The sequence below is a fragment of the Bufo gargarizans genome, chromosome 1 (genome assembly GCF_014858855.1).
Source record: "Bufo gargarizans isolate SCDJY-AF-19 chromosome 1, ASM1485885v1, whole genome shotgun sequence".
NCBI lineage: Eukaryota > Metazoa > Chordata > Amphibia > Anura > Bufonidae > Bufo > Bufo gargarizans.
In genome coordinates, this window is record NC_058080.1 from 682,827,648 (window position 1) to 682,853,880 (window position 26,233).

At 47.0% G+C, this 26,233-nt stretch overlaps 1 protein-coding gene across 1 annotated transcript in view; it reads right to left on the minus strand.

The window, feature by feature from the left end:
* The window catches only part of NDUFAF2 (NADH:ubiquinone oxidoreductase complex assembly factor 2), a 123,492-nt gene extending 97,497 nt beyond the window's left edge, over window positions 1-25,995 (minus strand). The window contains exon 1 of the mRNA XM_044292420.1: window positions 25,816-25,995. Within this exon, the coding sequence (XP_044148355.1) occupies window positions 25,816-25,930 (115 nt within the window). The 5' untranslated portion in view covers window positions 25,931-25,995. The remainder of the gene's footprint in view (window positions 1-25,815) is intronic.
* Window positions 25,996-26,233: the final 238 nt, after the last annotated feature.

The following is a 26,233-nucleotide window of genomic DNA, read 5'->3' on the forward strand; positions in this document are numbered from 1 at the left end:
CGCCACGGGGTCCGCCAAAGATGAGAGAAGGTTGGGGCATTCATGAGTGACCTGCGGAAGGGTGACTAACCCTGTATGGAAACCCTCGGAAAAACCGTTTGAGAAACAGGACGAAATTGGGGTCATGGTGCTGTTGGAGGAGGGAGAGTAACAGGTCAATGTTGACCCCGCCTAGTCAGGAGCGTTTGGCCGTTCGTTGGGAACAGGAGGACTGAGGGTGGGCCCTAAAACAGATGAAGCAAATGTGTAATGCTTTGCACTTGTCATAACTGCAGAAGCCTAAGTTGAAATTATTGCATATTTGATTCTTCCCTAAAAAGGTGATGGGACGGCCGAGTTTGTCCGTGAAGGGGTTGGATTTCTGCGCTCCGGTGTTGATTATTGGCCTGGCAGGGGGTGGGTTGGAGACATGGGGGCACCAATCGGAAGAATGGAGGACTGATTGGCAACCGGAACAAGCTGGGGCTTTTTGGCCGGCAAAATGCCTGCAAAAGAGCTCCATGTCCAAGACAGCCCAGTTAGTGACGTGCTGATATTGGAGGAACGCAGCTGCCTCCTTTGTGGAAAATGACCGGTGGTATTCATAGAAGGCGGAGCCGCCGTATTTGTAACCTAACTCGGTGATTCTGTACAGGTACATATGTAGTTCCTCCCTGCGGTGGGGATGCACGGAGCACACAATGTCACGGTATAGGCTGAAGGTCAGCATGAATTCGGGAATGGTAAGCTTCCTATTGAGGTGGACATCTTTAGACCTGAGCACCACCGATACATCACCGCAGGCAATTGTCCGGTTTTCGACTGTGTCGTGGGTGGAGATCAGGATGGCGGCTAAGTTGATGTCCTTTCCTGCCAGAATATCACGCCTGATATTTTCTGGCACGAAGAAAGCGGGGGCAATGTCGGGAGTGCCAAGACTTGTACCTGGGGTGTTGGACCGGGAAGTGGAAGGAACGGCTTCGGGTTCTGGGCGAGGAGGAGACGTGGAACCCTTGTTCTCGATGGCCTGGAGCCTGGAATCGATGTCTGAAATTGATGACGCTAAGTTGTTGATGGTTGCGTGGAGTTGGGTCAGGGATAGTTGAATGGTAGACATGGAGACCAGGTCTTCGGAGGCTCTGGGTGGTTCGGGAGCCCTTGGCGATTCGGGAAAGAGCAGACGGTATAGCTCGGCCTTTCGCGCTGATGCAGAGTGGCGGATCCCCTTCTTTTTGAGTTCAGTGATCAACTTGGGGATGGTCCAATGTCTGTATGAAGCGCGGCTGGCTGCTTCGGAGATCGCTGACTCCGGGATAGACATCAAGTCTTCTATGTCGGATACGTGGGAAATGATACCGCTGAATATGGGCACACCGTTCGAGCCGAACCCTGTTGGGAGGATCTGAAGTGAAATGACAAACCCCATGCAATAACAAGACTTTTTTTTTTTTGGTAACTTACCTGGAGCCAAGAAAGGTTAGGATGGAATTTAAATGGAACACTGGGCGCAATCGAAATGCCCGGGTATGTCCGCGAAGAGGGTGAAAACTTCACACCCCGCGAACCTGGGATCGGTAAGCGAGGAAGAAACTTAACTGGTACCTGCGTGAAGAGGTACACCACAAATATTCTGAAACGGAACTTACGTAGATGATGATCAGGAAGAACGAAACCTGAATGAGGAGAAAAGAAATGACAACCTGAGCGTGTCGGGAAATTACGAAAAATTAATAGACGGTGCAGAATGATCGGATTGGAGACCCAGGGTGCGCCAGGAGTTGGTTCTGAAGGAGATGAAAGAGGGTGCTGTGTAGACGAGTGGCACATGCCAGGTGCCGTGATGAGTGGACAGAAAGCATGCCCAGGGCCAACAAAACTGACCTGAACGTGTCAGGCAGAAGAAACGTGGAATAACCTGAATGGTTTCAGACGATGGAAAGACAAGACCTGAAGGAATCAGGGAAAAACAATGTGGCCTGAGCGTATCAGGTAGTAAATGAACATGACCTGGCGTGACAGGTGATTTGGAGACGTTGGGCCCTGTAACAAGACCGAGGGCCAAGACGCATCTGGTGACGAAGCCCCTACTGGATGCCAGCGTGGAACTTACCAGTGTGGCAGGCAGTGAGGTGACATGACCCGCGCGTGATGGCAACGGAGAGCAACAGGACCCAAGCGTGACAGGTAAAGAAGCATGAACTGACCGTGATAGGTACACTTATGAAGCAACAAGACAAGAAGTGTGACAGGACAGTAGGAGAGGAGTTCGACGTGAGTAGACAAAGAAAAAGATTTGGAATGATAAACGAAAACTAGCAGATCAGACAAACAGGACAAAAGAGGGCCCGAGTCTCAGGACCAGAACATGACGAAAAAACCTGAACGTGACAGGCAAGAAGACACGGAGTGACCCTGGACGTGTCAGGCAAACAGGACACGAAAAACTGAACGTATCAGGTGGAAGGACATGAAGAAAACTGAACGTAACAAGCAAGAGGACATGACGAAAAACCTGAACGTATCAGGTAACTGGACACGAAGAAACCTCAACGTATCAGGCAACAGGACACGACGAAAACCTGAACGTTATCAGGCAACAGGACACGAAGAAAACCTGAACGTATCAGGCGACAGAACATGAAGAAAAACCTGAACGTATCAGGCAACAGGACACGAAGAGAACCTGAACGTATCAGGCAACAGGACACGAGAAACCTGAAGGTATCAGGCAACAGGACACGAAAAAACCCGCACGTATCAGTGCAAAACAGGAAATGAAGACAACCTGAAAGTACCCGGAAGGAGAAAACCATAACGGATCAGGCAATAGGACACAAGGAAAATCTAAGCGTGTGACAGAGCTGGACTGAAAGGTGAAGAAGTTTTTTTTTTTTTTTGGCAGTGCAAGTGTTGCTTGATGAGACGCAGCATGGTTAACGGGGAGGGTTCTCCACCGGCCAGACCCGCTGATCCGTTGGACTGAACTGGGGGGGGGGTCCCTTGGCGTGGAAAAGGGAACCCAGGCGTTTAAGGATGCTGCGACTCATGGCGGAATGTGACCTCTGAATGTGACCCTGAATAGCGGACCAAAAAAAAGCAGGGCATTCAGAAAACTGGCTCACTGATCTGTCCTGGGCAAGCTCACCCCACCACAGCTCCGGCACAGGATCGATCGGAATGTACCAAGACCTGGGGGAGCTGCGGCGGAGCGGACCTGCCCCGAGCAGAGGACCCCGGCACTCCACTCTCACGCATGCTGTGTCTGAGTTCAGCCCCCAGGGGTGGGTAAGGGGCTGCTCCTCTATAGAGTAATGGCATGCTCCAGTAGGCACTAACCCTGCAGTAGACTGCTTGGCCCGTTAGAAGGGCTGTGCCTATGCTAGGCAGTGTCCCGATCTATTCACAGGTTGGAAGCGCAGTTCTCCGCGTCCCCGTCTGCTGCTGTCTCTGCCTCCAACAGCGGCAATGAGAACTGCAGGAGAGAGGAGGAGACCGCGCAGCGCCCCCTGCAGGCAGCCTCGGGCTGGGAGGAGCGGCCTGTGTTCACCGGTGGACGTCTCCGCAGCGTGCTGCTGCCTGAACACGCGCCCTGCTGCAAGGATGGCAGGGTCCCTGCTGCTGCCCGCGGTCCCTGAATACCCAGCTGCTGTGGCCACTGAGCGAGGGGATGCTGTACATTGGAGCCACGCTGTGTTAGTGCCTCATGCATGACCGAGTATTCTGATGCCGTATATGTTTGTGGGACCGACCGGGAATCAGCAGGGGCCGCTATGCACGTGGGCGTGCGGAGGGAGCGCAGTGAGCGGGGGTGAACTGAGGGGACCGTGAGGCTGGCGCCGGCTGCCCGGACATGCAGACGGGTCCGATTTTCGCTTACCAATAATCGCCGCGCAGGAGAGGAGTACCGCCGCCGCTCGTCGATACAGGGAAGGCCGGAACCGGAAGTCGCACCCGGATGACGTCACCGCAATACGAGATGCACCACGCGATGCCGACAGCCTGGAGAGGCCGTGCGGCAGGATAAGTACCCTATGCCCCTCCCACAAATGCAGGCTGGAAATCCAGCCTGCTGTGTGTGTGTATATATATATATATATATATATATATATATATATACACACACATACACACACACACACACACACACACTTTAGAAAGTACTGAAATGCGAACAGACACATTTAAATCAATGGGTATGTTTCTGTCCGCGGAAAACGCGGACAGCAGATGTCCGTGAAAAACGGATATGTGGGTGAGGCCTGAATGAGGCTTCAGACAATAGGTGGTTCTCTGACAATACATACCCTTTAACAACACCCTATAATTTGTGGATACAGACAGAACAAGACTTTAAAAAAAAAAAAAATTGCTGACCCTCAGCATCAATGCAGATGTTTCAGGAAGGTCACCCTGCAGCATTATCCCTATCACAGCACTGTCCTCATGCATCCAAAAATATGCCAATATTCACTGGCATTACATTGCTGGCTCCTGGAGATTATATGCTTGGAGCTTGCAGGCAGAACAGTGATGTAGAAGGTCAAAGAAAAATGCTTTGGCTGACCTATAATCTATGAAAAAAAAACACCTTTGCTTGCGAGCTATAAAACGTAATTGAATGCGACAATGATTGAGCAGGCTGAAGGAAAACATATCGAAGGTATTCTGCCATTTTGTTTGCCCATTACATTCTATCAATCACAATGCAGAATACACACAAGTGAAGGACGGGCGTGATGACCACGGTGATGTCTGAGCCTTCTCCAATATTTGGTATTGGAGAATATAAATGCTATTTATCTGAAAACAGAAAAGGCAGCTAAAAAAAAAACATGCATCAAAAAGTCCCCACCAGGCCGAGAGAGTCATTTATCTGTCTAACAGCCCTCAATATATCACTGTGCAGGCAAAAGGGGATTTTCTGTCTTATTGGTTGTATATTCACTTTGGTGGGAATTGATGAATGGACACCAGACTGAAAAAAAAAATCAAAAGGAGTTCACAATCCATCATAATAATAGTAATAATGGTTCCCTCAATAAAACGCACCTAGCAATTTAGTAATCCATTCAGTGGGCAAAGAAAGATCACTCTCATTAGTAGAGGTCCTATTTTTGATCCTCATATTTTAAGCTGCTTTTCCAGGCTTTTCAATGCATGGTCCATCCTGCTACTGCCACACATTCATTTAAATGGACCATCCTTATATAGGCTAGCAATGTATGATCGGTGGAGATCTGACCCTCAAGATCCTGGATGATCATCCGGATGAGTGTGGAGGCTCCTGGTACTGCAACTCTTCATTTATGGACCATCCTTAGTATAGGCTATCAATGTACGATCGGTGGAGGTCTGACGCTCAAGATCCTGGATGAGTGTGGAACCATGAACCATGAAAATGAAGTGTAAGCTACAGTTACCATGTTATAAAGCAAGAGGAGCTGAGCAGATTGATACATAGCTTTATGGGAAACTATTCGGTATAAGCGCTCATGCACACAAACTTATTTTCTGTCCACATTTGATCTGCAATTTTTGCGGGTCAGATGCGGACCCATTCACTTCAACGAGGCCGCAAAAGATGCAGACAGCGCACGTTCCGTGGCATCTGCAAAAATATAGAACAGGTCCTATTCTTGTCCGCATTACGGACTGCCTTAGGAATGTTCTATAATGGGCCGGACGCACACAGCCGGTATGCAATCCCTGCTTATTCTGGGTTTTGAAGTCCAGGAGGCGGTCCTATCAGTGATTAACAGCTATCTCTGTATACACAGTCATAGAGGGAGGGCTGTCAATAACTGCGGACAAGAAATAGGACATGTTCTATTTTTTTGCGGAACAGAAGTGCAGACCCGGAAGTGCGGATCCGCAATTCCGTGTCCGGGCAGCACATCGTGCTTCCCCATAGGAATGGATGGGTCCGCAAAATGCCCAAAACTTCAACCCAAAACCCACTTATTTATCGCAAAGTGCCAACATGGCAATTTAACCTGAATACTACAGTCCAGAATATCTTCCATGTACTTTATCATTCAGCTATAACAGCCTGCCTACATTCAGTGCGCTGCCTGAGACGTACATAGTGCGCCCTGTGCTGATGAATGGCAGGAAAAGTCTATGGCATATTGGTACACCATAGACTTTCTCCAGGGTACGGGTGCCCACAGAGAGGGCTGAGAGTGCACCACTGGTATGGGCTATGAATGTAAGATCAGTGAAGATCTGACCCTTAGAATCCTGGAGGATCATCAGGACAAGTGTTGAGGCTCCTGGTACTACAACTATACCTCATTTGAATGGCCTGTGCTGTATGTTGATGTGCATGTGCAAACCATGTTGCGTTGGTGGGGGTCCCAGGGGCTGGATAAGCCATCTATTGAAAAACTAATGCCGAATCCCCCGACAGCAGAAGAAATTCACAGAATTTCACTGAAATTCTGCTATGAATCTGCAAAAACGAATCTGGATGATTACAATGCAGATTCGTCACGGACTTCACCCTGCAAAGCAGTGCAAGAGATGAAATCCAGAATAATGCCTGTACTTGGGGAAGGGTTTTTGAAAACCATGTTCACTTGGACTGTACTGTAATCTCTATGGACCTGCAGTACAGAATACACAATCATTGGGGAAATCTGTTATTAAAGGGCATCTGTCAGCAGTTTTGTACCTATGACACTGGCTGACCTGTTACATGTGCACTTGGCAGCTGAAATCATCTGTGTTGGTCCCATGTTTATATGTGCCCGCATTACTGAGAAAAATTATGTTTTAATATATGCAGAGAGCAGAGCCTCTGGGTGCAACGGCAATGCCACCTTTGCTCCTACAGGCTCATTTGCATATTTTAAAGGAGTTTTCTGGGATTTTAATAACGATGACCTATCCTCGAAATAGGTCATCAGTATCTGATCAGTGGGGGGTTCGATAACGCAGCAGCTCTACTGTGAGCGCCACGGACTTCTCTCAGTTTCCCTAGGCCAGTGACAACACGTTCAGTCACGTGGCCTAAGTGCAGTTCCGCTCAATTGAAGTGAATGGGGCACAGCGTGATACCAAGCACAGCCGCTATACAATGTACGGCGCTGTGCTTGGTGAGCTGCAAGAAGGCCATGACGCTCACAGGAGTGCTGGCGCCTTCTCAAACAGCTGATCGGCGGGGGTCCCAGGTGTTGGACCCCCACTGATCAGATACTGATGACCTATTCCAAGGATAGGTCATCAGTTCTCAAAATCCTGGAAAACCCCTTTAAAACGTCATTTTTCTCAGCACTGCGGGCACATATGAACATGGGACAGATGCCTTCAGTTGCCAAGCGCCCATGTAACAGGTCAGCCAGTTTCATAGGAAGAAATCTCATGCACATGACCGTAGGCGGCGCCCGAATTGCGGCCGGCATTATATGGGCACCAGCCGTGTGCGCACCGGATCACGGATGCGGACCCATTCACTTGAATGGGTCTGCAATTTGGGACATACGGTGCGGAACGGAGGCACGCATTAGAAGCCCATGGAAGCACTACAGAGTGCTTACGTGGGTTTTCTGCCCGTGCCTCTGTACCGCAAAAAAGTAGTGCATGCACTACTTTTTTGCGGTGCGGACCCTCAGATGCAGATCGCAGACCCTATTCAAGTGAATGGGTCCGCGTCGACTGACAGTGGGCACTCGGTCGGTGCTCGTGCATTGCAGACCGAGCACACGGTTGTGTGCATGAGGCTATAAGCAAGGAGTACATTTCAGACACTGCTACACTTCACATTTATGCTATTTTAATTTCTTACTTGATACAATAATGTAAATTTAGCCTAACCCCCATGCCTCTTGCACACAACCGGATGTTTAAAAAAACAGATCCGGAAAAAACAACAACAACAAAAAAAAGTACGTAATGCGGACAATAATAGGACATGTTCTATTTTTTTGCGGAACGGAAATACGGACATATGGAAACGGGATGCACACGGAGTAACTTCCATTTTTTTTGCGGACCAATTGAAGTAAATGGTTTTGCATACTGTCCGCAAAAAAAATGGAACGAACACAGAAAGAAAATACATTCGTGTGCAAGAGGCCTAAGGAGGACAGTAGCCGCTGGCAAGTATGCATCACTGCGAGCAGTTCTGAGCGGTATCCTGTACACTGCACCACCTACTGAGCACATTCATTGGGCAGATGGTGGTCCGCAACGCCCTGAAGATGTGCTTCAGGGGTTGCTTATTGTGCAAACCCGGGCTGTGATTAGAAAGGATATGCTAGGACGTACCATCACTTTATGATCTGCGAGAATCTAACCTTTGGCCTGCAGTGTTGATTCAGTAAAAGGGTCCGGCTGCTGTTCCCAGTAAAGCCCAGTGGCTGCTGTGCAATGAAAAAACAGCGCAGGGAATCAGCACTGTGGCCCTTTAATTCCCAGACTCAGTGAGGGCCCAGAGGTCAGACCCCCACTAATTGTTGCAATATGCCATCATGTCACAAGATGGGAATGGCCCCTTTAAAGGGGGTCTTCCAGGACTAACATCTTGATTACATCGGGAACCCCTATGATCAGCTGCAGGGGTGCAGCAACAATGAGGCCAGGTGAGGCGATCGCCTCAGACAGTACCAAGTAGGGGCAAGAGGGGGGCAGCGGAAGGGCCATGGGCAATGAGCGCTTTCATTGTGGCAAAGGGGTTAGGTTAAGAAATTGGCATTAAGGGGGGGGGGGGGCGCCGTTTCAGTTTTCGCCTCAGGCAGCAGAAAAGCTAGGTGCACCCCCGATCAGCTGTTAGCGATGGCTGCTGGTTCGGGAAGTAAACAGTGCACTGAGCTGAAAAAACCACAGCGCCGTACACTGTGTAGTGGCTATTCTTGAATAGGAGAATCAGCTGCAGTGCACACCCGCTCATATATCACATTATGCAACAAAACCGTGTACCCAGTCACTTCTTCTCGACTCGGCACAGGCGCATCAGCCCGAATATCTGGGATATAAAAAGAAAGGTTACTGCTCCTCTGAAGACTGAGAACTGCAGCTCCCAGAGCCAAGTTTTATTGTCCTTCACACATCAGATATCACAGTAATTCATGCTACATACCGATAAACCAGGCGACAAAATAATGTGACAGCCGTAGCCATCACCCCTACCAATTAGAGAAGGACCATAAAAATGCACCAGGTGTCAGCCCGAGAAATACTAAATATATTCATATTAAAACCACACAAAGTGCAGCATTGGAGGGACTGTGGGGGAGGCGAGCAGCATAATGCGGCTCAATAATAAATGAGTGGCGGACTGGCACTCTGCGCCAGGTGACAGGATCCTGACTGACAAGTTAGAAGGTGCCGCTAATGTGTAATACACTCACTCCAGGCGGCACAAAGCATGCCCCAACACCTGCTGTACGACACACAACCACGCAAGCTGCTCACTGCTACATCCAGCAATTTACATGATAGGGCATAGTTAGTACATAATTGTATTCCCCATAATAGGACAATGCTGGAGCATCTTTTCATAGAAATGTGCACTGTCGTCCCTCTTTTAGTCCACCTAGAAATTTATAAACTAATTGATAGGTCTTTTTTGGGCGATACGTTTCTTTACCCCAGTCTGACATAATATGAAGTGAGTGCAACAGACATGGCACACAAAGATTATATTTTAAAACACACTGTAAACTTCTGAGCAATATACCACATACATCCTGTCATAGAATACACTGGGTAAAGTATGAGGAATCTGGACAAATACCAGCAGCCAGTCAACAATGGAGCATCTGAGGACAGGCAGACAACAACAGACAGGAGTCCACATCCATAACATATCCTGAACTGGGGGGGCACAATTCCATCCACTAATATTCTAAAAACACTTTTCAGCCATTCACAGGGGCCAAAACAGATCATGTGAACAGGGGGCATAACCAGAAAAGGCTGGGTCCAATATCATACTTTGGAATGCCCCTCATCCCCCAGTGACCACATTTTTCCTTACATCTCAGGCGTGTACAGTGCCCACTACAGCAGCCCTTCAGTTTATGCAAATGCAACCAACTCTCAGCTTCCAGAGATGGGGTAGGTAGTAACACCTGGATTTCAGGTTCTGAGTCGTGTTAAATTTTCATCAGTTTCATAATGAAAATTTGTAATCTGCCCAGAGTATCCCTAAACACTGCACATTGTTTCCCCATATACCTGTTTTTCATGTTGGCACTTTCCTTCCTCTGCTTTCAGCATCTCTGCATCCTGGCTGAATGTTTACATGCAGAACTTCCTGTTTTCATCAGCTTCCTGATCAGTTTTCTAATTAAACCCATCATGCTTTGCGTTGTAAAGTTTCTCAGGGTTTGCTCTACCTGCCACACCGTTCCCTCTGCAGTAGTCACGTCCCCGCACCATGTTAGTTAGGCGGGACAAGCCTTGTGAATGTATGGGATTGGTTAGAAAACCCAGCAGGAAGTCCTGCATGTAGACATCCTGGCAGGATGCAGAGATGCTGAGAACAGGAGAAGAAAAGTGCTGACATGAACAGGTGTATATGCAGTGTTTAGGGTACTGTGGACAGATTAAAAATATATATATATTAAATATATATATATATATATATATATATATATATATATATATATATATCTCATTATAAAACTGGATAACCCCCTTTAAGGCACCCTGTATTTCTACTAAATATTTGTGTTAACCCTAAACAGCAGATTTGGGTGTTGCGTTAGATTTCCTTATCTAGAGTATTTGTAGGAAGGCTTCATTCCCTTCAATGTTTAGCACAAAGAGAACCTGTGATACACTAACGACTGTAGTCAATCAGCAGCTGATGGCAGTACTGACAGCTGTCCAATGTCACTGTCAGCTTGGCAGTAGTAGGACAATTCTGTGCTCCAGGCTGCTAGTTAAAGACCGCACCAAAATGTATCTGACACCTGTGAGGGTGTTCAGATTGGAAAGGCACAAAGGCCGTTCCAGCATTTACAGATTGCACAAAAGCTGCGGATGATAATGGTAACGAATAAAAACTTTAGCTAGCAAAATACTAATTTCAACTTGTAGGGGTATAGGCAGAAGACATTAATAAACTGGACAAATCACCTTCGGCAACATTTAAAGAGAACCTGTCAACTCTACTATCCGGCCCAGCACAGTATAGATACAGACTCGCTCATTTCAGCGGCTTGTCACTTCTGGTCTAGTATTCAGTACATTTACAGTAGCGATAGGCTGAACCCTGCAGTACGCACCAGTCCTGCGAGGGAGATTAGTCCCATGAGACTCGTGGCCCAGCCTTCCACGGGCTCCTGCTCATGACTGGCAGGGTTCTTTGCCGTTTTCTGTCACCTCCACCATTGTAATCCGGGAATAGCTTAAAGTAGCGTTCCTCAACTCCAGTCCTCGTGACCCACCTGCCGGTCATGTTTTTACGATATTCTCAAATCATGACCACACTGGCTTAAAGGGAACTTGTCACTAGGAAAATGCAGTGTAGTCTGCAGACGGCATGATACAGAGCAGGAGCCAAGTAGATTGATAGTTTTGATATAGTTTTATAGGAAAGCATTCAATACACAGTGATGCTTAAACGTTTGTGAATTTTCTGCATAAATTTTACCTAAAGCTACGGTCGTGTGCATGAGCCCTAATACTGAATCTTCTCCCATAAAATTATATATTAATCTGCTCTGCAACTCCTTCTCTATAACTAGCTTCCTTTAAGGCCTCATGCACACAACAGTTTATTTTCACGGTCCGCAAAAACGGGGTCCGTAGGTCCGTGATCCGTGACCGTTTTTTCTTCCGTGGGTCTTCCTTGATTTTTGGAGGATCCACGGACATGAAAAAAAAGTCGTTTAGGTGTCCGCCTGGCCGTGCGGAGCCAAATGGATCCGTCCTGAATTACAATGCAAGTCAATGGGGACGGATCCGTTTGACGTTGACACAATATGGTGCCATTTCAAACGGATCCGTCCCCATTGACTTTCATTGTAAAGTCTGGAGTTCTTTTATACCATCGGATTGGAGTTTTCGCCAATCCGATGGTATATTTTAACTTGAAGCGTCCCCATCACCATGGGAACGCCTCTATGTTAGAATATACTGTCGGATATGAGCTACATCGTGAAACTCAGATCCGACAGTATATTCTAACACAGAGGCGTTCCCATGGTGATGGGGACGCTTCAGGTTAGAATATACTACAAACTGTGTACATGACTGCCCCCTGCGGCCTGGCAGCACCCGATCTCTTACAGGGGGCCGTGATCAGCACAATTAACTCATCAGGTGCCGCACCTGAAGGGGTTAATTGTACTATCATATCCCCCTGTAAGAGATCAGGGCTGCCAGGCAGCAGGGGGCAGACCCCCCCCTCCCCAGTTTGAATATCATTGGTGGCCAGTGCGGCCCCCCCCTCCCTCTATTGTAATAAATCGTTGGTGGCACAGTGTGCGCCCCCCATCGCCCCCCCCTTCCCCCCTCTATTGTAATAAATCGTTGGTGGCACAGTGTGCGCCCCCCATCGGCCCCCCCTCCCTCTATAGCAGTAACAGCATTGGTGGCCAGTGTGCGGCCTCCCATCTCCCCCCCCCCCCGATCATTGGTGGCACAGTGTGCGCCCCCCATCGGCCCCCCCTCCCTCTATAGCAGTAACAGCATTGGTGGCCAGTGTGCGGCCTCCCATCTCCAGTGTGCCGCACCTGAAGGGGTTAATTGTGCTGATCACGGCCCCCTGTAAGAGATCGGGTGCTGCCAGGCAGCAGGGGGCAGTCTTGTACACAGTTTGTAGTGTATTCTAACTAGAAGCGTCCCCATCACCATGGGAACGCCTGTGTTAGAATATACTGTCGGATATGAGTTTTCACGAAGTGAAAACTTAGATCTGAAAAAGCTTTTATGCAGACGGATCTTCGGATCCGTCTGTATGAAAGCAACCTACGGCCACGGATCACGGACACGGATGCCAATCTTGTGTGCATCCGTGTTCTTTCACGGACCTATTGACTTGAATGGGTCCGTGAACCGTTGTCCGTCAAAAAAATAGGACAGGTCATATTTTTTTGACGGACAGGATACACGGATCACGGCCTCGGCTGCAAAACGGTGCATTTTCCGATTTTTCCACTGAAAACGGCACAACGGCCACGGATGCACACAACGGTCGTGTGCATGAGGCCTAAAAGGACAGAATCTAGGATTTTTAGATTTGTACTTAAAGGGAACCCGTCACCGGGATTTTGTGTATAGAGCTGAGGACATGGGTTGCTAGATGGCCGCTAGCACATCCGCAATATCCATTCCCCATAGCTCTGTGTGCTTTTATTGTGTAAAAAAACGATTTGATACATATGCAAATTGACAGGACAGGACTCATCTCAGGTTAATTAGCATATGTATCAAATAGTTTTTTTTTACACAATAAAAGCACACAGAGCTATGGGGACTGGGTATTGCGGATGTGCTAGTGGCCATCTAGCAACCCATGTCCTCAGCTCTATACCCAAAATCCAGGTGACAGGTTCCCCTTAACCCCTTAAGGACTTAGGACGTACCGGTACGCCATGTTTGCCGAGTCCTTAGGGACTCAGGACGTACCGATACGTCCTAACTTTAAAACTACATTGCGGCGCGTCAGGGGTTAATCGGAACAGGATGTCCGCTGAAATCATTCAGCAGGCATCCTGTCCCCCCCCCCCCCGTGTTGGCGATCGCAGCAAACCTCAGGTCAATTCAGACCTGCGGTTTGCGGTTTTACCTTATCCGGCGGGCGTCGGTGCCATCGGGTCCCCATGTAGCGATGCCTTCCCTAGGCATCTGCGCTGCCTTCCGGTGACGAGTCTGTGAGATCCAGCCCCCTGGATCTCACAGGCCGGAAGCTGTATGAGTAATACACACTGTATTGGTCATACAGCAAATGCATTCCAATACAGAAGTATTGGAATGCATTGTAAAAGGGATTAGACCCCCAAAAGTTGAAGTCCCAAAGTGGGACAAAAAATAAAGTAAAAAAGTTTCCCCCAAAAAAAATTTACGTTTCAAGTAAAAATAAACAAAAACTTAATTTTCCCCAAATAAAGTTAAAAGAAATTGGTAAAAAATAGGGGAAAAAAAAAAATATTAGGTATCGCCGCGTCCGTAATAACTTGCCCTATAAGAATATTACATGACCCAACCCCTCAGGTGAATACCGTTAAAAAAATAAAAGAAAAACGGTGTAAAAAAAGCAATTTTTTGTCACCTTACATCACAAAAAGTGTAATAGCAAGCGATCAAAAAGTCACACATCGCCCAAAAACTGAAAAAATTATGGCTCTCAGACTATGGAAACACTAAAACATTATTTTTGTTGTTTAAAAAAAGAAATCATTGTGTAAAACTTACATAAATAAATAAAAAGTATACATATTAGGTATCGCCGCATCCGTGACAACCTGGTCTATATAAATATCACATGACCTAACCTGTCAGATGAATGTTGTAAATGTTGTAAAAACGGTGCCAAAACAGCTATTTCCTGTTACCTTGCCTCACAAAAAGTGTAATATAGAGCAACCAAAAATCATATGTACCCTAAACTAGTACCAACAAAACTGCCACCCTATCCCGTAGTTTCTAAAATGGGGTCACTTTTTGGGAGTTTCTACTCTAGGGGTGCATCAGGGGGGCTTCAAATGGGACATGGTGTCAAAAAAAACTGTCCAGCAAAATCTGCCTTCCAAAAACCGCATGGCATTCCTTTCCTTTTGCGCCCTGCCGTGTGCCCGTACAGCGGCTTACGACCACATATGGGGTGTTTCTGTAAACTACAGAATCAGGGCCATAAATATTGAGTTTGGTTTGGGTGTTAACCCTTGCTTTGTAACTGGAAAAAAAAATATTAAAATGGATAATCTGCCAAAAAAGTGAAATTTTGAAATTGTGTCTCTATTTTCCATTCATTTATTCTTGTGGAACACCTAAAGGGTTAACAAAGTTTGTAAAATCAGTTTTAAATACCTCGAGGGGTGTAGTTTATAGAATGGGGTCATTTTTGGGTGGTTTCTATTATGTAAGCCTCGCAAAGTGACTTCAGACCTGAACTAATCCCTAAAAAATTTTTTTTTTTTTAAATTTCTGAAAAATGTCAAGATTTGCTTCTAAACTTCTAAGCCTTGTAACATCCCCAAAAAATAAAATATCATTCCCAAAATGATCCAAACATGAAGTAGACATATGGGGAATGTAAAGTAATAACTATTTTTGGAGGTATTACTATGTATTATAGAAGTAGAGAAATTGAAACTTCGAAATTTGCAATTTTTTAAAAATTTTGGGTAAATTTGGTATTTTTTTTATAAATAAAAATGTTTTTTTTTTTTACTTTATTTTACCAGTGTCATGAAGTACAATATGTGATGAAAAAAACACTCTCAGAATGGCCTGGATAAGTCAAAGCGTTTTAAAGTTATCACCACTTAAAGTGACACTGGTCAGATTTGCAAAAAAATGGCCAAGTCCTTAAGGTGAAATAGGGCCGAGTCCTTAAGGGGTTAAAGAATATGTGTTACCCCAAAAAATGTTCTGCCTGTTAAAACCAGACAGTAACACATCTCCTTTTTTCTAATCTGTTTTTATTTTCTGATTCCAGATTTTTTTATTCTATTTTCTGAACAAGATTATGAGGGCTGCCATCTTGCCTGAGCTGTTCTTAACAGTATTTACAAAGCATGAAAAAAAAAATTGCTTTACGGCAGCCCCATGGTCCATAGACACAATGGTCAGGAGGGGACCTCAGTGACTTCTATGGGAGAGTTTTCTCGGCATGCTCTGTGACCTGTGCGGAGGTCATTGTACAAGGAAAGACTAGAGAAGCTTTGACGATCACCTTTCTGATGACACATTCCCTTTAACTGCAAACAGGCAGTGCACTGCACGCTGATAAAGGAGTCTGCGGTACCATTATGCCAACCCTAGGAGTCCGGGGGATGCACTGGCATGCAGTGCTCAGTCTGTTTGCAGGCTTGCAGCAAAGCAATGCAAGTGACAAACAAAAACTAACAGCACCACCTGGTGGCCATCCAGTGTACCTGCTGTGTATGTAGTAATACCGTATACTGCTCTCCTGTCCTCCACAGATCTTACATCGGCCACCGAGGCTCGGCATTTATCTTTTTTTCCCCTCCTTTACACATTTTAGCCCTCCCCACCCCCCTCGATCAGGCGATCCTTGTGCCGGATGCTTTCTAATAACAGGTGCCTTTAAAGGGATTGTTGGTAGGAGTTTACAATCTAGAAATTAAGAGGGTCATTTATTATGGTGGAAAGTAGAAACAAACACAAAACCTCATAAACATCAATTGTGTGGGCGTGTCCCTTCACTGAACCCAAACCTATATACATTTTTCACAAAGGAACACAGACACAATGCCCAAAGGAGTAATAAACATATCCTCCGTTTATTGAATGATCAAAAATACATGATTAAAATCATAAAAACATGTTTTATGATTTTAATCATGTATTTTTTATTATTAATTCAATAAACGGAGGATATGTTTACTATACTCCTTTGGGCATTGTGTCTTTGTGAGCAATTTATATAGGTTTGGTGTCAAGTAGAACTGGCTTAGTTGCCCATAGCAGCCAATCAGATTCCACCTTTCATTTTTCACAGCTCCTTTGGAAAATGATAGGTGGAACCTGATTGGTTGCTATGGGCAACTAAGCCAGTTCTACATTACACCAGTTTGAAAAATGACCCTCTAAGACTCTGTAATATGCTGGATTCCACTCCATTCTCATGCCACTGGCTCTTAGTCATCTCTGTGGCACAGTGACATCCATAGCCACCAGTTATGTGGCGGTATATTGGCCCCCACATCACCCCATTGATATCAGGCCCATATATTGCCTAAATCTGGCAACACATGAAAAAGTTCTGTTCAGCCATTTGTCACTTGTGTTTTTGGAAATAAATGGGAACAACCAATATGGCCGCCATTACAGCTTTCAGTGGGGGTGGTCACCCAGTTTTTCATACCGACAGGCAGATCTGTGTAAGGGTCCATTCACACGTTCGCAATTTCGTTCCGCATTTTGCGGAACGGAATTGCGGACCCATTCATTCCTATGGGGCAGCACGATGTGCTTCCTGGACACGGAATTTAGGATCCGCACTTCCGTTCCGCAAAGAAATAGAACATGTCCTATTCTTGTCCAAAATTGCGGACAAGAACAGGCATATTCTATTAGTGCCGGCAATGTGTGGTCCGCAAAATGCGGAACGCACATTGCCTCTTTCCGTGTTTTGCGGATCCGCAAAACACCTTGCGGAAGTGTGAATGGAGCCTTAAAAGCGCCACGTTAAAGGGGCTGCTCCTGTGAGAGGTTTTATTTCTCTATATACAGTATATGTACTTGATGAAGGGCTAAGATATAACAGCCCGAAACGCGTCACAGCATACTACTCTGCTTTTGATGTCTGTTTTTAAAGAAGTGGAATAAAGAAGCCTTTTATTGTGAAGAGCTGGAATTCGTTTTCTTTTTTCATTTTGCTCCAGACTGAGTCCAGGTCTGTACATCCGTGCTCTGCTTGGTGTGAGGTGAGAGCTGCAGCAATCTCTACATTTGTCTACAGTATATGTACTGTATTACTCTTTTCTGTCCACAAGATGGCAGCAAACCAGATTTGTGAGCTTCATGTGCATTTCTTTATCTTAAGGTCACCTCGGAGGGGGAGTAAGGGTACTTTCACACTTGCGGCAGGACGGATCTGACAGGCTGTTCACCATGTCGGATCCGTCCTGCGGCTATTTCGCCGTGCCGCCGCTCCGTCCCCATTGACTATAATGGGGACGGGGGCGGAGCTCCGGCGCAGCACGGCGGAAGGCCGCCGGACTAAAATTACTGCATGTCAGGCTTTTTAGTCCGGCGGCTTTCTCCGTGCACCGCCGTGCTGCGCCGGAGCTCCGCCCCCGTCCCCATTATAGTCAATGGGGACGGAGCGGCGGTCCGCGGGCACGGCGAAATAGCCGCAGGACGGATCCGACACGGTGAACAGCCTGTCGGATCCGTCCTGCCGCAAGTATGAAACTAGCCTTAGGTTGCCATTTTTGAATGTGCCAATGAAACTCAGGAATAAAATGAGCAAACTACTCCCATTTTGTGTAGAAGCCAATAGTCTTTTCTTAAGGAACACCCCTTTTGTGAGGTCATGTCTGCTATTTAAGTGAATGTAACTTGAATAAAGCTCTCTTGCGCAGGGGGATGAGAAGATCTTTTCATGAAACCAACTTGTGTGTCTGGTCTCATTAGGGAAGCAGTATGGCGCGCTCATACTTATACCTCTAATTGATTTGGCACCACACAAAGAAGATGAGAATCGCACGAATTGCAATAAAATTTTAGCAGATTAGATGCTCAGGGATGTGAGAAATGGGCAGAAGCCCCTGGGGGGGGTGTAATGGCGGCCATATTGGTTGTCGCCAAGCTTTCCCAGAAACAACGAACAGAGCGATAGGACTGGTGACTAATATTTACGGCAAAATGTTCTGTAAAGTCTATCAGTTCTGCCGTTAGGATGTGATCACTGGATGTTACAGGCCAAAGGCCTGAGGCTGCACTACTGGAGACTGTGATGACAACACGTCACCTCCTGGCTTCTGTCAGGACACAACATGTGTGCAGCTCATCTGTTTCCCCCTCCAGTATCGCTTTGTGTCTTACAGATAATATCCAGGCCTGAATTATTCAGCTTGTAATATGCACAAAGATGATCACATGAACAGGAGAACCGGAGGAGGCACATAATGGGGATCACCTTCTCTATCCACACATCAGGACATGAGGCAGAGGGATGAATTGCCAGTGTTTAGACAATGGCGCCATCCTGTGGCTGCACACATGTACTGCTCTGTGAACCACAAAAATGAGAATTCCACTGTGCAGGAAAAATGTTGCACTGATTTTCGGGCAGATTTCTATGCGTTTCCGACTTTCCGCAGCAAAATCCACATGTGTTTTGCCCCCAATCTCACCCCTTGCAAAGGGTGAAATCTGCACTAAAAATCTGCACAAACAATTGACATGGAAAGAAAAGGCAAAGTGTACATGAGATTTATGTAATGTCATTTACCTTGCTGGTACTGTATTATGCTGCGGTTTTTCCGCATGAAAATCTTAACGTAAACCACAACGTGTGCGGGCTGAGGGTTGTTGTTTTTTTCTTGTTAATAGCCTTTCCTTGGTATCGGCCGTCAATATCACATTGGTGGGATCCAACGCGTTGCCCCCTCACTGACCAGCCGTACAGGAGTTAGGCCTCATGCACACGACCGTTGTGTGCATCCGTGGCCGTTGTGCCGTTTTCCGTTTTTTTTTGCGGACCCATTGACTTTCAATGGGTCCGTGGAAAAATCGGAAAATGCACCGTTTTGCAGCCGAGGCCGTGATCCGTGTATCCTGTCCGTCAAAAAAATATGACCTGTCCTATTTTTTTGACGGACAACGGTTCACGGACCCATTCAAGTCAATGGGTCCGTGAAAGAACACGGATGCACACAAGATTGGCATCCGTGTCCGTGACCCGTGGCCGTAGGTTGCTTTCATACAGATGGATCCGAAGATCCGTCTGCATAAAAGCTTTTTCAGATCTAAGTTTTCACTTCGTGAAAACTCATATCCGACAGTATATTCTAACACAGAGGCGTTCCCATGGTGATGGGGACGCTTCTAGTTAGAATACACTACAAACTTTGTATAAGACTGCCCCCTGCTGCCTGGCAGCACCCGATCTCTTACAGGGGGATATGATAGCACAATTAACCCCTTCAGGTGCGGCACCTGAAGGGGTTAATTGTACTATCATATCCCCCTGTAAGAGATCAGGGGTGCCAGGCAGCAGGGGGCAGACCCCCCCCCCTCCCAAGTTTGAATATCGTTGGTGGCACAGTGTGCACCCCCCATCGGGCCCCCCCTTCCTCCCTCTATTGTTATAAATCGTTGGTGGCACAGTGTGCGCCCCCCATCGGCCCCCCTCCCTCTATAGCAGTAACAACATTGGTGGCAGTGTGCGGCCTCCCATCTCCCCCCCCCACGATCATTGGTGGCAGCGTAGTTCCGATCGGAGTCCCAGTTTAATCGCTGGGGCTCCGATCGGTGACCATGGCAACCAGGAAGCTACTGCAGCCCTGGTTGCCATGGTTACTTAGCAATAGTACAATAGTAGAAGATTCATACTTACCTGCTTGCTGCTGCGATGTCTGTGACCGGCCGGGAGCTCCTCCTACTGGTAAGTGACAGTTCTTTAGCAATGCGCCGCACAGACCTGTCACTTACCAGTAGGAGGAGCTCCTGGCCGGACACAGACATCGCAGCAGCAAGCAGGTAAGTATGAATCTTCTACTATTGTACTATTGCTAAATAACCATGGCAACCAGGACTGCAGTAGCGTCCTGGTTGCCATGGTTACCGATCGGAGCCCCAGCGATTAAACTGGGACTCCGATCGGAACTCCGCTGCCACCAATGATGGGGGGGGGGGGGGAGATGGGAGGCCGCACACTGGCCACCAATGTTGTTACTGCTATAGAGGGAGGGGGGCCGATGGGGGGCGCACACTGTGCCACCAACGATTTATTACACTAGAGGGAGGATGGGGGGCCCGATGGGGGCCGCACTGGCCACCAACGATATTCAAACTGGGGAGGGGGGGGTCTGCCCCCTGCTGCCTGGCAGCCCTGATCTCTTACAGGGGGATATGATAGTACAATTAACCCCTTCAGGTGCCGCACGGCCAGGCGGACACCAAAACGACTTTTTTTTCATGTCCGTGGATCCTCCAAAAATCAAGGAAGACCCACGGACGAAAAAACGGTCACGGATCACGGACCTACGGACCCCGTTTTTGCGGACCGTGAAAATAAACTGTCGTGTGCATGAGGCCTAACTCTGACACAAAGCAACACATCTCCCTTCATTGTGTAGTGTTCCAGCGCAGTACCTACCCCTGAACAGCTGATCGAAGGGGGCGCTGGACTCCTGCCAATCAGGATAGTCCATCAATACAAAAATCCCGGGAACTTTAAATCTGCAGCATGTGGATCCAATGTGGATTTGGAATCTGTAGCAAATCTTCAGCAAAATCTGTGACAATTTAATTGAAGAGGGGCCTGGATGTATTTCTGGAGTGTAATAATATTACAGGCTATAGCTATTAGAGAGGGGTCGTTGATCCAGGGAGTTATTCTGATTGCCTGATAGGAGTCGGGAAGGAATTTTTTATTCCCCTAAAGTGGGGAAAATTGGCTTCTACCTCACAGGGTATTTTTGCCTTCCTCTGGATCAACTTGCAGGATGACAGGCCGAACTGGATGGACAAATGTCTTTTTTCGGCCTTATGTACTATGTAGGTTACTAAATCCGCAGAAAAATTCCAACATCCCTGCTGGTCTAGGGCAGTGAAGGGGTAAAAGAGGAGCTCTTCGTTCTTCTAACATATCTGTAGTCGCATTCCCCATGAAATAACAATTGCGGAGCATCTTTTTTGTGCTGGGGGCATGCCTCGTAAACTGTCAGCTCTGGGTGCACAATGTCAGTCTGGGTAGGGACACCCCCCTAACAGGTAACATCTAGTTGTAAATGTATTCATACATTTCTAGGAGGAATAACAGAGGAATGACACAACAGAGAAACTATTATTATTATTTCAATGGAAATAAAAGTATTTACACAGACATGTCAGGAGAGATGACAGATGCTCTTTAATTCCAACACCCAACACCCCTGTGGTCTAAGGCGCTGAAGGGGTCACCACTCTTAAAGGGACCCTGTCATGGGGATATTTGATTATAATCTAACTAATTATATACAATCATTAACTACTAAAAAGTGCCTTAGATGTATTCACTTACTGGTGTGACAGATGGTTACCTCATAATATACACACAAAGATGCTGCATGCTAATGAGCTGATTAGAGTCCGGCGTGATGTCATTGAGTGCCCTGCCCACCTGCTGCTGATTCATATGGAAAATAACTGTCACTCAGCAGCAGGTGGGCGGGGAGAGTCAGGAGCTCATGAATATTCATGACTCATCATTATCAGCTGGAGCTTTTCAATACAAGATGTTGGCAGATTGACTGGGTCAATTAAAGAAAGTGACACAGCATTTTGCTAAGAGAATCACTTATTTATGTTACCCTTAGTTAGGACACCATAAAACTGGTGACAGGTTCCCTTCAACAAAAGGCCAGACATCTCTGATCGTTGGAACGCTAGGCTGCAGATATATTTGCTTTTTTTTTTTTGTCTGTGCCAATAAATAGCACACCACCCCATCCACGTGAGACGTACAGTAAATTCATGGGTGATATGGAACCAGTCAATTGCTGAGACTTTCTTATTGGTCTGTGTGCGTAATGGAGCGCACCCACAGAAGTTAATGGTGCAATTCACACCTCCGCTGTTCACGCTCAGAAACTACTTTGCTCCATGTCTCCCAGAACACGGACCTGGAGACAAGAACATTCATCTATGGGCCAATATAATATGGCCATCTGCATCCAGCCGATGACTGGGAAATCCTATATCGCAGGCGGCACAAATTCTAGCAGACAGGCCGCCAAGACGCCAAAAATGTCCTATCGTTCCATCAACCGTGCAACACCGGTCCGATTATTTATTGTCAGCCAAATATGGCTCCTTCATTCACACGACAGTGAGGTCACCGAGTAACCTCCCGCCCAAAGACGCTTTCACACATCAGTGTTTGGTCAGTGATTTCCATCAGTGATTGTGAGCCAGAACCAGGTGCGGGTCAAGAACACAGAACAGGTGCAGATTTTTTCATTATACCTTATATCTGTGGAGGCTCCACTACTGGTTTTGGCTCATGACCGCTGATGGAAATCCCTGACCAAAGACTGGATGTGTAAGAGCGGCCTAATGGGGGCTGTATGCAGATGGTACATCTCACGGAGGGAGGAGCCTCTTAAAGGGGTCGTCAGGGAATAAGTAACCCAGGATAGGTCATCAATACTAGATCAGTGGGGGGTCTGACTGCCGGCACCCCTACAGGTCAGCTGTTTGAAGAGGCTGCGGTGCTGAGGTGAGCGCTGCGGCCTCTTCCCAGACCAGTGATGTCACATTCATGGGTCACATGACCTAGGCAAAGCTCAGCCCCATAGAAATGAATGGCTGTAAGCTGCAATACCAAGCATGGCCACTATACAATGTATGGACTGAGCCTCAAGGAGGCAGCAGGCTTTACCGAAGCGATGTGGCCCCTTCAAACAGCTGACGGGCAGGAGTAGGACCCTCACTGATCAGATACTGATAGCCTGTCCTGAGGATAGGCTATCAATATTCTACTACAGGAAAACCTATTTAAAGGAAATGTGTCACCAATTTTTTTTCTGCCAGTTAAAACCAGATTGTGACATCTTTTTTCTCATCATTTATTTTTTTTTATTCTGTTTTCTGAACATGATTATGGGGGCTGCCATCTTGCCTGAGCTGTTCAGAAAGCAGTAAGAAAATTGCTTTACAGCAGCCCCATGGGCCATAGACACAATGGTCAGGAGGGGACCTCAGTGACTTCTATGGGAGAGTTTTCTGGGCATGCTCTGTGACCTGTGCGGAGGTCATTGTAGAAGGAACGAATAGATAAGCTCTGACAATCACCTATTGTGAATGGTGGATCCTGTCTTATCTATACACAGAGGTGGTATCATTAAAGGTAGGATTAGAATGACATAAGCAGATAACTGCAGTAAAGTGCTCTGTGCAGACCAAGAAGTGGCGCCTATTAGGCCTAGTGCGAAAATTTCTGGATTTTATGTTTTTTGTTTAAATATAGATATTGATATGGGAAATTAAAAACACCATCAAAAGTTCCTTAAAGAGGACCTGTCACCACTCCTGACACACCTGTTTTAATAGCTTCATGCATTCCCCATGTAACAACACCTGGAGCATCTTATGTCTGTATGTTGTGCCATTCCTTTATTATTTCTACTAGAAGTTATGAATGAATTGCTAGCAGTCTGCAGTAAGGGTACAGAGGGGAGGTACCAGTTTGGGGGGGGGGTACCTGCACAAACTGAATGGCAGCACTGATTGGATAGAGTCAGTCTGTGCAGGTACACCCCTCCCCCAACTGGTTACCACCCCACCTTACCCTTACTGCTAGCAAGTATTCATAACTTCTAGTAGAAATGATAAAGGAATGGCACAACATAGAGACATAGGAGCAGATGCTCCAGATGTTATTACATGGGGAATGAATGAAACTATTAAACAGGTGTGTCAGAAGCGGTGACAGGGCCTCTTTAAATATATGTTAAACATAAAAATTTGATTTAAACAATAAGTTATTTTCTGATGACATATTTCCTTTGAAGCAGTATGTAAGGCCTCATACACACAACTGGGTCCGGATCTAAGCAGCATTTTTTGTGGATCGGATGCAGACCCATTCACTTCAATGGGGTCACAAAAGATGCGGACAGCACTCCGTGTACTGTCCGCATCTGTCGCTCCGTGGTCATGTGCACGAGTCCTAAAGTGGGTTTCTTGACAACCTCTTTATACAAACACCAGAGGCTTTCTGGACTGAAGAGATTGCAGATTTAGGCCACTTTGACACATCAGTGTGCGATCAGTGATTTCCATCAGTGACTGAGCCAAAACCTGGAGTGGACACTCCACAGACATAAGGTAGAATGGAAAGATTTGTGCCTGCTCTGTGGAGGCTCCATTTCTGGTTTTGGCTCACAATCACTGATGAAACACTGAACAAGACCAGACTATGTGAGGGCCATAGGATGTCTTGACACACAGCAGATTATGTGGCAGAAATTATATTTTTGTGTCCTTGGTACGCACCCTACTATCCTCAGCATACAGGGGTGGAGGAGAGGACTCATGGGCCTGCAGGGCAGCGCTCTTACGGCCCTGTACAGTAAGCAGCAGTTATATGGCAGGGTGCAATGGCCTGTAGGCTGCACTACTGAACCACTGGCAGGTAGAAGCTGGGGTTGAAGGGGGCACCTAAAATGGGCCTCCAGGGGAATGTACACAACTCTGTATTCCGTCTCTGGTGGCCCCATCCTGCAAAGTGGCCGGATGTCACCAGAACCTGACCATGTCGGCGGGACTAGCCAAACACCCAACCAGACACTGGGGAAAAGTATCAGACGTCTCGGATTGCAACCCTCCTCTTTAAGAACGCATGCACTGGGTGAAGCTGAGCATGCAAGTGTGCGGGAGGGGATGCAGATCAGGAGAAACAGGTGTATGGGCAGATTTAGATCAGGTGGTTCAGTTGCCTTGGCAACCTGACAACATCCAAAGCTCTGCAGCAGCGGCTTCAGGTGTCATACAGTTGCCTTGGTAACAGGACCCCCCATGTAATACTGCATCTGCTGCTAAATGCAAATGTTGTCACCAGATGCAGCGATGAGATTACAGGAGAGTCGTTCTAAGGTGATGTTCACGCCAGGTTTGTATGTCTGTTTAGTGTTTATGTCAGGAGGAGTCCCGCTAAATCTGTCCGAAGGGTTAATTTGTCACAGGCATCCAAGTGACGGTGTATACACTAAACGTGATGTGAACAGAGCCCAACCGCTTCAAAGGTGAAGTAACTGCACCTATAAATAAGGAATTTGTAAAAACTAAAAAGATAAAATAAAAATTGTGGACCCCAAATCTCAAGGAGTTCCTGTTGTCCATAGCAACCAGACTTTACGCTCATAAGTGCAGATTATAAACTGTAACGCAGGACGGTTGCTAATGGCAACGCCTTCATAGTTATCACGTGACATGTCGTGCAGACGATTATCACGTGACACGTGGGGCGGCACTAGTCATTACCTGTCCATGTCTTCTGCTCAGGAATGGAATAATACTTATTCCCGAACTGGTCAGTGCCCATGTGCTGTCTCACCGTCCCCAGTGTCCTCTGCAGCAGGGAGCGCAGCCTTTCCATGCTGAGAGCGCGGAGTAAACACGGAACACAGAGGGAAATCCGACACACAGCGGGTGTTCGCAACATCTGATTGGTTCTCGTAAATAGTATAGCCCCGCCTCCTCCTGTCATAAACCACTACAGCCCTGCCTCCTCCAGTCATAGCCAGCCGCGGCCCCGCCCCTTTCAAATGATTGGCTGCTACAAGCTGCCTCCTGTAGCCACAGTCAGACACCCCCCCGCCTCCTTCCATAACGACCATTGGCAAGCTACGCTCCTCCTCCTAGAATACTCCGCCTCTTTACGTCACGGCTATCCGCCTCC